We start from the raw sequence: 12,300 nt of genomic DNA on the forward strand, positions 1-12,300 counted from the left end.
CCTGATAGGAATTTACAACCACCAGCTGTCTAGGAACGGGATCCTTTGCACTTAAATTTCTCTCTGGTGTAGTTACAGCCAAAGACTGACGATTACAGCCGGATAGCGTGGAATTGACTAAAGCTAGTCAGGCCCGGACTGCTCTGTTACACAGCGGTTGTGAAATGTTTCTGATTGAATGGCGATAACGATGTCGATCATAGAAATATAGCCGAATGCTGCGTTTGTTACTTTGAGTGGACTGCAGATATAAAATATGCGCATTTATGAGCACATGCGCAAGCACGCTGGATGTGAAAACCCCAAAAAGAGGCACAGAATCGCAGGACTACAGCACATTTCATTAGGCGTTGTGTCAACACACATCTATAGCCTATCTATAGAATATAGTAGGGCTGCTCGATTATGGCAAAAATCATTATCACGATTATTTTTATTATGATTTAACATGAGTACTCATTGACTTTGGAAATGTCATGCATTTAGAAAGAACATTTTGTAGCCTACCTTTTAAAGTTAGAATGCATCAATGTGGTGCACTTTGAGAGCAAAATTAAGAGGATAAATCTATGAAGAACTTTGTGTTATTGTAAACAATTAATAATAACCACATTGGTTGTATAGATATGAATGGTGATGACATGACAAAAAAGTCACATCCACAGTAGTGCCGGGAGCATGGAGCCCCGTCCCTCCCCGCAGGGAGAGATGGCACAGCGAGCACGAAGCGGCGAGGTCCGAGTGAGGGGTGCTATAAAACGCCACCTTCGCCGCGGGCCTTTCCAAGCTGACCTAGAGCCAGTCCCGCTGCACCACCACGAAGGAAATACCAGCCAGCGCTGGGGAGATTTCCCACTATAGGGGAACCTCCCACACCTACTGGCCGTCCCAGACCCGCCAAGTGGGGCGAAAGCACACCGTTGTAAAGGAGAGGGGTGCGCTGGATTTATGACACAAGATAAAACGAGAGCGTAATTGCGAAACGGAGTGCAACACAATAATCGTTTTATGTCGATTATCTTGTTTTCATAATTTAAAATGAAATGTAAAAAAAAAAAATTGGTGAAATTATTGTCATGCTTTATATTTCTTGTGTGAAATAGATGAAGAGCACACATAGCTAAATGTCAAATTTGAAATGTGAAATACTGTGTGGTTCCAGCCCAGTCACACGAAAAGTTGTATGAATAACACGATAATGAGCAAGGTATTTAGCGTACAATAAGAATGGCGTTCTTGCTTTTGGCGTGTGATTTGTATGACATGTATTCTGTGCTAGTGCTAGCTAGTGACGTAGAATAAAAAGTGAGAACGGACGCTATTGGCGTGCGGGAGGGGAGGTGTATGGGTCCAACAAATAGAGGACTTTAAACCAGGAGATCAGAGTTTTGTTCTGTAAGTTACGTTAGTGATGTTACGTTGTTTCCGAACATATTTTACTTAGTTTACGTACTTATTTTAAGCCCAACCATGACAGTTTTCCTAAACCTAACTAAGTGGCTCTGTTGCCTAAACCTAACTGCGGACGTTACCGTAGTTTTGTTGCGTAGCGTACGAATGACAGCTTAAAATGCGTCCTCATGACACGCGGAATGTCCTTGTCCTATTTATACGCCTTCCTGTGAGATCGGGTTTGTGGTTCACATGTGATGAATTTAAATATGTTTGTTGAATAACAAAGTTGAATAACAAAGTATAGAGAACAAGAGCACATAGATAAACATACTTTTGTTCCCCAGTATGAATATGTCCCCTATAGATGAAGCTAACAGATGGCAGAATCTATTTACATTCACTTAGGTGATGAGTTTATGTACTGAAGGTTATTCTACAATTTCCTGCACTTCGCTTGGAAATAAATGTATATAGGCGACTTCATGGTGATGATGACTTCATAACTCGCACAATTATACCACAACTGATATTGTGAATCATTACATAGTCTTACTGCATATGTCCATCTTTCTCCTACCTGTTGGTTATCTGCGTTGGGAGCTGGTGGTGTGACGCCCACCAACATCAGCGATGTGACAACAACAAGATATTCAACGTGGCATGTTGGGCTGGTGGATGCCTGGCGCCTGGCCTGCAGTAGTAATGTTATGTTAGTGAGGCTAGACACCACAACAACAGCACACATCCTTTTTACTGCATCCTCCCACACCGCAGAGTCAAGAACCTTCTTATTGCTTTTTCTATGAAAACGTTCTTTTTTATTATCAATTAATCATTCTAAGAGTTGTTGTGCATGTGAGGATTTTCTTGAAATATCAGGGCTGAAACAGAGCGTATGAAACAGTAGGGAAGCTTGTACATCCTTGTCTCTTTTTATATTGGGGATAGTGAGCATAATTGAGTAAATGTATTTAAGTATTTGAGCGAGCTGATTCAGCCTCTGTGGGATGGTTGATATTGTACTTAAGAAGAATATTGCCCGAGGCAATTCATTAGTGGTAAATAATTGAGAGGCTCGGATAGTGCTACGGTGAAATGCCTGTTATTATTTTATGGAGTTTGTGTTCTTAGGGCTCTGCAGTTTAAGAATATTAAAAATGCACAAGCCTTTCCCACAATATTACTCGCTGGAAAGAGATTCACAATGGGCACTAATGACTAATCATCCATCTTCCATTGTTTTCAAGCTCCGTAAAAGTGTTTGGCTGCACCATTATCAATTCTATTTGTCTTTTATATGTTATGAAGGATGTTATTTTACCCTCATGGTTTTTTTTTTAACATCTTTTACTCGTTTTATTTTGAGGTAATTAATGCACATCAGTTATTACAGCAGGATACCTTCCAATGACATTTTGTTTAAAATACATTAAATATCTCTGACTCCCGATCTCTAAAGGCCGGCTCACACTAAAAGATTTTTCAAATCTTAAAGGTCCCATATCGTGCTCATTTTCAGGTACATGTTTGTATTTGAGGTTTTTACTAGAACATGTTTACATGCTTTAATGTTCAAAAAACACAATTTTTCTCATACTGTCTGTCTGAGTATACCTGTATTCACCCTCTGTCTGAAACGCTCCGTTTTAGCGCATTTCAACAGAATGGCAACGGAATTGCGTCGCCTAGGAAACAGCTTGGGTCCATGTTTACTTCCTGTCAGCTGATATCATTCACATACACTGCAACAGGAAATAAACTGGGACACAGTTAGTATTTTTACATTTAAAAACTGAAATGGTCTAAATATTGTATATTTGTGACATCACAAATGGACAGAAATCCTAACGGCTTCTTTCAAACGCACAATTTCTGAATACGGCTGTGTGTATTTCTCCATATATTGAGCGTTTTGATAGTTTAACAGTATTTATAAAGCACTTAAACCTGCTTTATAATATAAAAGACATGAAAATCTCACTTTTTACAATATGGGACCTTTAACAAATGTTGAAAATTACCCACACACAACAGGATATCCCATTGTAAATGTTGTTTAATATTTACAATTTGAGACTTCGGAGCCGATCGGGGGATGTAAGAAACACTCTTAACATACCTCCCACGACAGGAATATCTACAGTAGAGAGATAGTCTTTAGAACCCTCAAAATATCGCGGTTTTGCGGACGATTGTCGGGGAAATTGGGCCAAAAATCATCTTGATTCTCGTGTAGTGTGTACCCGGCATAACTCTCAAGATATGGAGGGTATGGATGGTATGGAGGGTGTGATGGAGCTGTCAACCAGGCGTGCAGCTGGCCAGTATGGAGCTATATGAATAGCAAAGGGCTCGTATTAAACATGGATTAAACACCAGCAGTCTGGGGATGTCTCATCGGCAAACTAATAAATCTTGCCTCATGTCAATGTTGAGTGCACCTGCATCTGTTTATTTAACCTCCGATATGCTCATGCAAATGTCATTTCCTTACATTAACTTGCATTCAACTGAGTATTTTCTTTAATCTAGTGAAAGGTTTTCTAAGGATTCCTTGTTCTTATACCTCTCTGTGTCTTTTATTTCTGTCTGTGCTTCAGCTCAGATGAGCTCTTATCTGTTCAAAATTGTCACCTTTACTTGTTGGTTTTCCGGTGATTCAACTTAAAGGCCACTGAGGTTTTATTTCACATCTTGCACACCCACACACCACCACGTGACAACCAAGAAACGGGGGGTGCATCTGAGGCTCTGGTCGGTTATTCACAGCGTTGTATGCACTATAATAGTACGATGTGTTGAGCAGGGGTGTGGGCGCCAGAGCTGTTTGTCCATAACAGGTCAACAGTTGTGTGTAGTTGTGTAGTGTTTGGTAAGATACTGACACTTGCGGTTGGGCTGTTTTTTTAGCCATCCGAACAGCGAGACTCTACGGGTGATTCAGTCTTCATCCGTCCATCTGACTCACTGACATTTGTTTTTGAACAATTATTTGGTTCAAAGTGAAATATTGAATGGACTGACATTTGGTAAAAACATCCGTGGTCCCCAGCAAGGATTTAATATTATGTTCGTTTTGACTTTCAACATTCAGTCTAGTTTTAGTAAGTTTTCAGAACGTTTTAGTTTTTATATATTTAGAAGGGCTTTCAATCGATTAAAATATTTAATTGTGATTAATCACATTAATGTCCATGATTAATCATGATTAATTGCACATTAATCACACAATTTCTATCTACATTTTTCAAGACACTAGAGGTTTTATCTGTTCAAAATGTACCTTAAAGGGAGATTTGTCAAGTATTTAATACTCTTATCAACATGGGAGTGGGCAAATATGCTGCTTTATGCAAATGTATGTATATGTTTATTATTGGAAATCAATTAACAACACAAAACAATGACAGATATTGTCCAGAAACCCTCACAGGTACTGCATTTAACATAAAAGAATATGCTCAAATCATAACATGGCAAACTGCAGCCCAACAGGCAACAACAGCTGTCAGTGTGTCAGTGTGCTGACTTGACTATGACTTGCCCCAAACTGCATGTGATTATCATAAAGTGGGCATGTCTGTAAAGGGGAGACTCGTGGGTACCCATAGAACCCATTTACATTCACACATCTGGAGGTCAGAGGTCAAGGGAACCCTTTGAAAATGGCCATGTCAGTTTTTCCTCGCCAAAATGTAGCGTTTGTTTGGAGCGTTATTTAACCTCCTTCACGACAAGCTAGTATGACATGGTTGGTACCAAAGGATTCTTTAGGTTTTATAGTTTCATATGATGCGAGTATCTACAACCCAAAAATCGCAAGTTGCCTTAATGCGTTAAAGAAATTAGTGTCATCAATGTTTAATCTTCGTGCCACTTTAGTGAAGCAATCTCCTGGAAGGTCAAGTATGTTCAGTTTCTGCGGCTCAATGTCACGAGAGTTGATGGAAACTCACGCTGCCTCCTTTTTAATTTTTCTTAAAGAAAATAGTTTTATTTAGTTTCAGTTTACTAAAATATATTTTTCACTGCTTATTTTCATTTTATTTTAGTATAATAACCCTGATCCCAAGAGGATGAATCCTAATGACTTTGGTTATTCCCTCACTTATCATCAGTGTCACCAGCAGGTTAAAAGTTCCACTTCAGTTGAAACCTAATGAGGGAATTTCAGTCAGACTCATTATACAAAATACTATAAAAAAAAGGCTTCCCATGATGAATCCTTTTGATTTAGAATAACAACCAAAACTTTTGTTATCTGGTGAGCATTTTAGCCTCATTGGACCTCTAGTGTAGCTGCTGTTATGCACTTTCTATTACGTGAGCTGATGTTTGCAGGTCACATTTATAATGTTGGTTATATTAGATTACTAATTATTAATGTACATGCGGTGTAAATCCACCCGTTGCTCCGTGATACTCCTTAAGTCTCCGGATCCTTGGCTTAGTGCCAGCGTTCAGCCCCACTGTTTTTTTGTGTATATGCTTGTCAGTGAGTGCAGGAGGGGAGGTGGGCACGGGGAGGTTTCGGGGGGTGGAGGGGTTGTCAGCTCATTAACCTCCATTCTTCCCCTCGCACGGCGCCGCATAGAGTCACTGTGTAAGTCTCATGTCATTACTCCTCCCCCTGCACGCGTGTGTGTGCTGGGCATCCGGAGAAAAGGGGAGGAGCAGGGGAAGGTTCACGAGGGAGGTGGGGAGGGGGCTTGACATGTTCCTTTACAAATGCCCTGCTTGTATCTCGCAAACTAAAGCCCCGCCATCTCGTTTCCTTCCCCACTTTTGTCTTCTCTTGTCTCTTCTCTTTCCCTCCCTGTTGCCTCCTTCTCTCTCTCTCTCTTTCTCTAACCACAGGCCCGGTACAGTGTGGGTGAACGAGGGGTTAGGCTCCACACTGCCCACCCTCCAGGCATCAATCCAGCTAGGAAAAGACTGCCCACTGCTGTGGTGAGATACAGTAGACAAGCCCCCCAATTTCTCTTCTGTTTGTCAGCCAATTGATTTGGAAAAGGTGCACCTCGAGCTACTGACCTGGACCCGCTAGTATTTCCGAGGCTCCAAACTGACTGATGAAACTGCTCTTCACGGAGAGACGTATTTACTGAAACTCGTGAAAATCCCTACAAAGAACACACACACATATGCATAATGTTTTCCACACACATGTGTGAGTACATTAGAAGAACTCATTACTTTATATTCCCCACCTCACGGCGCAAATATTGCATATATTTGCATTGAAAAACAGGCACACTTATGGGAATTTACAGATGATGTCAAGAGTTATGTTTCTTAATTGCAGCAACGTAAGTGTGAAAACATGCAAAGGTGCAAAGTACGCCCCTGTAGTTGTTACAGTCGGGTCACACAGTGTGCGTGTGTGTGCCTCTATAGAAACACATTAAGTCTGAAACAGAAAGCACCACGAACATCTTTAGAGATAATCTTTAACAGCTTCTTTTTATTATTATATATATATTTGGGCAATTTTGCCTCCATAACATGTCTTATTTCAGACTAGTGGAAAGAAAACATCCAAAATACACATTTAGGTGTTTATTTTACTACACTTTGTCTATTTGCGTCTGTAGATTTCTCCTAAATTCATCAAAAAACTTCAGAAAACTTGTAATACAAAAAATAATTGTCTTAATGTTAGGGCTGTCAAAGTTACCACGATAATTTTCGTTTTAACGCCACTCATTTTAATTTGTGATTTTGTAGGTTGTAGCGGCTCAGTTTTAAAGCGAGAGTGAAGATACTGGTATTATATGAAACTATAAAACCTGAAGAATCCATCGGTACCAATCATGTCATACTAGCTTGTCGAGAATGAGGTTAAATAACGCTACCAATGCAAGCTATATTTTGTTGAGGAAAAACTGTCATGGCTATTTTCAAAGGGGTCCCTTGACCTCTGACCTCCAGATGTGTGAATGTAAATGTGTTCTATGGGTACCCACGAGTCTCCCCTTTACAGACATGCCCACTTTATGATAATCACATGCAGTTTGGGGCAAGTCATAGTCAAGTCAGCACACTGACACACTGACAGCTGTTGTTGCCTGTTGGGCTGCAGTTTGCCATGTTATGATTTGAGCATATTGTTTTATGCTAAATGCAGTACCTGTGAGGGTTTCTGGACATTATTTGTCATTGTTTTGTGTTGTTAATTGATTTACAATAACAAATATACACATACATTTGCATAAAGCAGCATATTTGTCCACTCCCATGTTGATAAGAGTATTAAATACTTGACAAATCTCCCTTTAAGGTACATTTTGAGCAGATAAAACCTCTAGTGTCTTGCAAAATGTATGACATTTTACAAAGCATATCTTTAAAAGGCCATTTTTATCAAAATAAGGTTCTTGGGGGTGCGTCTCCCCTTAATGATTAATACATGACTGTAATAGATTTATAGAATGATTTTACAGAGATACAAATAGTACCCAAAATATAACACACAGCTCTTTCTTCAGGAAGCCTGCTATCAAAATCTGATGTTGCAACGTTACTTCCTGTGAATTTCATATATTTTGTTAAAACTACACTTTAATGTCTTGATATTGTTGTTAACAATATAGCACACTTCCCTGTTTAGTAAACTGTACAATTGTGTTTGTGTTAATATTAATGCATTTAAAAGTGAACAAAAACCTCATTATCAGTGATAGTACAATTACAGCGCTTCCCTCCCACCTTCTATAACCGTATGCTCTACGCTGCATGTTACAGTCCATGCCTTGTTGGTGCATGTAGGAGACCCCATTCAATACACAGACGAAGACACCTATAGACATAGATTGATGTGTTCCTATGCTCATAATAATTTATTTCAGTCACTGCCAGAACAGTCAAACTTCAGCCTGTTTTCTCCTCCTCCCTTCTTTGCTTTTGCTTTTTCATACTTCTATTCTGTGCAGAGGCAAGAGAGCAGCAGATTGCAATAAGATAACCAATTATATGTTAGAGGAAACCAGACTTTTTTTTTTTTTCCCCTGCTGCAGTTATCTGATGCTGCTGTTGAGCAGAGGCAAAGGGCTGGGGTAATGTGACATTCACTCTGCCCTTTATCTTCTCTCATCGATGTTTACCCCAGTCAGTTAAAAGTGGCTTGTGCTCTGCATCCTCTCCTGCTGCCAGAGAAACCTCACCGACTCACGTAGAGACGCTACTGTACGGACACACACAAAAACGTGCAAATACATGCGCGTTCTCACCTCAGACGAGGTGCGAGTGTCAGGTAGACTGGTGGTGGGATAACCACCTTCCTCCCTAGTAGCACCCATGTTAAGTATAGCGCTCTGCACCTGCTGGGGGCTAGTTGCTAATTGCATGTGATGCCACTGTGCTCGATGCTAAGAAGAGGTGTTTCCCAGCACTGGTTAGCAGGCAGGCCGTTGAAGGCCACCGCGGCAGGATGAGGGGGGCCGTGTGGGTAGCACTTTGGTCTGACTTTTTTTTCTGTTGCACCTTTTGCACATGCACTTGCACGTGGCACGCTTTTCACGCTCCTCCCATCTGGTTGGATGGAAAAAGGCACTTTTTTTAGCAGAAGTTTTGTCCTCCTCTGCAGCGCTGCTAAACTCCATAAGAGCTCTTTGCTCTAGTTACTGCACAGACAGACAGATCGTACTGATGATACACAATCAAGCTACATGTTGACATGCTGCAGAGAAGCTTTGACCTAAAGCTGCACCTGGATAGATTGTATACGTACATTTGGCTGTTGAACTTCTGCATTAACAGACACTGACGTTACCATCTTTTAAGTTCCTTCAGCGAACAGTTGTATATTTACACATCCAGCAGTAGGGCTGTGCCGATAAACGATGATAAAGAAGATCAACGACGGTCAGAGCGATCGCCAGTAGCCGATGCCATTGCCGATGCCATTGCCGATGCCATTGCCGATGCCATTGCCAATGTCGAGATGATTTGGCATTTTAAACCCCATTAAAGGGGCTAAATACGGGGTTGGGAGCATTTCTATTTCCTCTCAACGGCTCTCAACATGGCGACGGTGAGCTAAGTATCACATTTAGCCCCTTTAATGTATTAAATTACTATTATTATTATTATTAGTAGTAGTATTAAATTAACGTTAAATTTAATTTAGCATCCCCCCGCATATAACCGACACTTTAGGACTGTACCGAATAGTTTGAAGCTTTGAAGATTCATTCATAACGTTGAAATTCAAATTATTATTATTAATAACTTACAGAAACATTGCGTGCAGGGTCTGAAATTAACTTTTTCCACTTCCTGCCACTGTGGCAGGCAAGTATTAGGAGGTTAAACAGGTCATAATTCTCTCTCTAATATCTATTTTATATTGCTGTGAAAACGTCTCCTTCAAACAACTGGATTTATTCAAGTTTCTCACCTAAAACTACATTTTACAAGATTACATTTGAACGCATCATGATAACATTATAATTTTCCTTCGCATGCTTCATAATGTAAATCAATGGAACCTGCGTTAACGTTAGTAGCTCCGTGATTTAGCCGAGCAGGACTGTGCTGCCCACCGGCTGCTAACAGGTAACGTTACAAACTCTCCTGTTGATTTTAACACGGATTTGTTTTATTCACAATGTCGCATTATTTGAGCGTTTTTTTTTCTCTCCGCCGTGGCTCCGGTCCCAAACAAGCTGAAACATTATACAGCGTGCATATGCATCATTGTGCATGCTAAAAGGGACTGTATGTAACTTTTTTACACATATAATTTTTTTTTATTGCCAGTGTGTGAACAGGTTGTAACCTAACCTAAGAAATGAGACCTTCCACGACTTTCTGGGTTTCCTCTATCAGCCTGTAGACTGATTTTAATGTGATGAACCCGGGCCCGTTTATACCGGGAAAATCCAACGGATGTGACGTCATGCACGCTCGAGCACCTTTATTTTCAGCTCTGCTTACAGGGCTAACAGTGTGCAACCACAGCTAATGTTTGGTTAGAAATGGAGTCCATTAACGCCAATAAACGACCAGCCTCCACTACAACTCAGACTCCCAACGCAAACAAAAAAACTAAGTTATATCTGGTGAAGCCCGTCTTGCAAAACAGGAATCTGACCGACGTCGGGAGAACACTAGGATCAACATCGGCCGGGCCTTCGATTCATGGTGGGACATTCGTTTACGAGCATCAGCGCGAGCAACAGGACGCTGACTGTCGTTGACTTAGCGGCCACAGGTGTCACTGTTAACAAGCAATTTCTGATTCTTACATAGTTTAATGTCAGAAAGCATCAATAAGAGGAATCGGTAGTCACCGAGGCATGAGATGCCAAAGAGTCGGACAGCTAGGAACCGGTTCTCAACGGGAACTGATTCTCTATTCCCATCTGTAGCCCAGTTTATTCTCTCCAAACCAGTTAATGGAAATGCGACTAATTCACATTTCAGGATGGTAAACATTACTGACGTCATGTTACATGAGTTTTTTTTAAACATTTTAAAGCATTTGCAACAGAAATCGCTTCTTTATGACATTATTTTAATAGATAAGTCAGAAACTAAATGAGAAAAACTGATTTTTTTTAAACATTCTTCCTGTGATTGCTCTCAACACGGTGAGAGTTATCACACGTCTCCATCACCGTTTAGATTCTTATCTCGCTGTGAACTCACTAACTCACAGTGAACCCGAGTTCATAGTGGAAACAAAACCTTATTTAGCACCCCCCACCCCTCTCACCTGGCCTCCCTCCACACACACACACACACACACACACACACACACATAGAGCCTTTCTCCTCAATCTCTCCTCCCATCTCTGCTGTTGACTGTTACTTCTGTTTTGTGGTCGCTCCAGTGCAACAGAAAGTGGATGAATGAGCGCTTCAGCCTGCCTTTTTATTTTTACACATCACACGGTATAGGTGAAGCCGGAAGCGGTTGGAACCTGTATTATGTCTTTTGTGAAGATGTTTTACTGGCGCTGTGTGTTTTTGTGTGTGTGTGTGTGTGTGTGTGTCTGTATTGTTTGACTGTGGAACGCTTTAAAGACCTAATCATAACAAACAGAGCTGATGCTCATTAGATGTGAGCTGATGGATCGCACCGTCACTCACAATAAAACTAAATAATCCTTTAACACATTCAGATATGCAGATAGTCTTTGAGGAAATGCAACACCGCACCGATCCTCCAACTGAATACTTTCTTGGGTGGCACGAGGCCGGGAAATTCCAAACATCAAAATCCCTCCAAGAGATACGAGGAAGCTGCTCTGTGTGAAGTAAGCCCCCAGGAAGAGCACCGGTCGTTGATCCCAGTTTTCGTAGTGGCCAAACGTCGGTACTACAACGTCCGTGTCCGTCACGTGATGCCAGTGGGCCCAAAAAGACTTTGTCTCATAGACTTACATCGGGAAAGAGATGTCTGTAACTCAGCAGATAATTTTTTTTGAGGTAAATCAACTCCTCAGTACGAACACTCTAATAGCCCTTATTTAAATCATTAAGTCCTTAAAGCTGTAAAATGCATTAATAGACAAATCCAGAGTTATTTCCCTTCCTCCGTTCATGTGAATGAGACCCAGACCGAGGCTGGAGCGCAAGCCGTGACAACAGCGTGGCGCTGTGGCTCCGTGACCAAGTCACGTGACCGAGCGGACGCCACTGCGCGTGTTCCATGTGCCCAAGATCTGGGTACTTCTCCAGTTGGAAGTCGAGCCATTTAGACTTGCACCACTGAGCAACTTTCATAGGAATGAATGGGGCCCCGCCTCCAACGCTGTATCCAGTTCTCTTTATAAATCCATGGTGTAAAGCCTAGTTTATGCTCGCCATAGTGGAGCTGGCGCGAGCTGCGCCAAAAAATTACATCATCACTGCTTTCTTGTGGTGCGCGAAGGCTTCCGCAAGTTGTCGCGGTGCTCT

The 12,300-nt window shown here is 41.2% G+C and overlaps 1 protein-coding gene across 2 annotated transcripts in view; it reads left to right on the forward strand.

Moving 5' to 3' along the window:
* Positions 1–12,300, forward strand: part of LOC141773280 (TOX high mobility group box family member 2-like) — a 117,403-nt gene that overhangs the window by 35,190 nt on the left and 69,913 nt on the right. The window contains exon 2 of one of the 2 annotated variants that reach the window (XM_074645168.1): positions 6,253–6,345. The exons of the other annotated variant lie outside the window; for it this stretch is intronic. Within the exon in view, the coding sequence (XP_074501269.1) occupies positions 6,253–6,345 (93 nt within the window). The remainder of the gene's footprint in view (positions 1–6,252; positions 6,346–12,300) is intronic. 2 annotated transcript variants of the gene reach the window in all.

The sequence above is a fragment of the Sebastes fasciatus genome, chromosome 8, assembly GCF_043250625.1.
Source record: "Sebastes fasciatus isolate fSebFas1 chromosome 8, fSebFas1.pri, whole genome shotgun sequence".
Classification (NCBI taxonomy): domain Eukaryota; kingdom Metazoa; phylum Chordata; class Actinopteri; order Perciformes; family Sebastidae; genus Sebastes; species Sebastes fasciatus.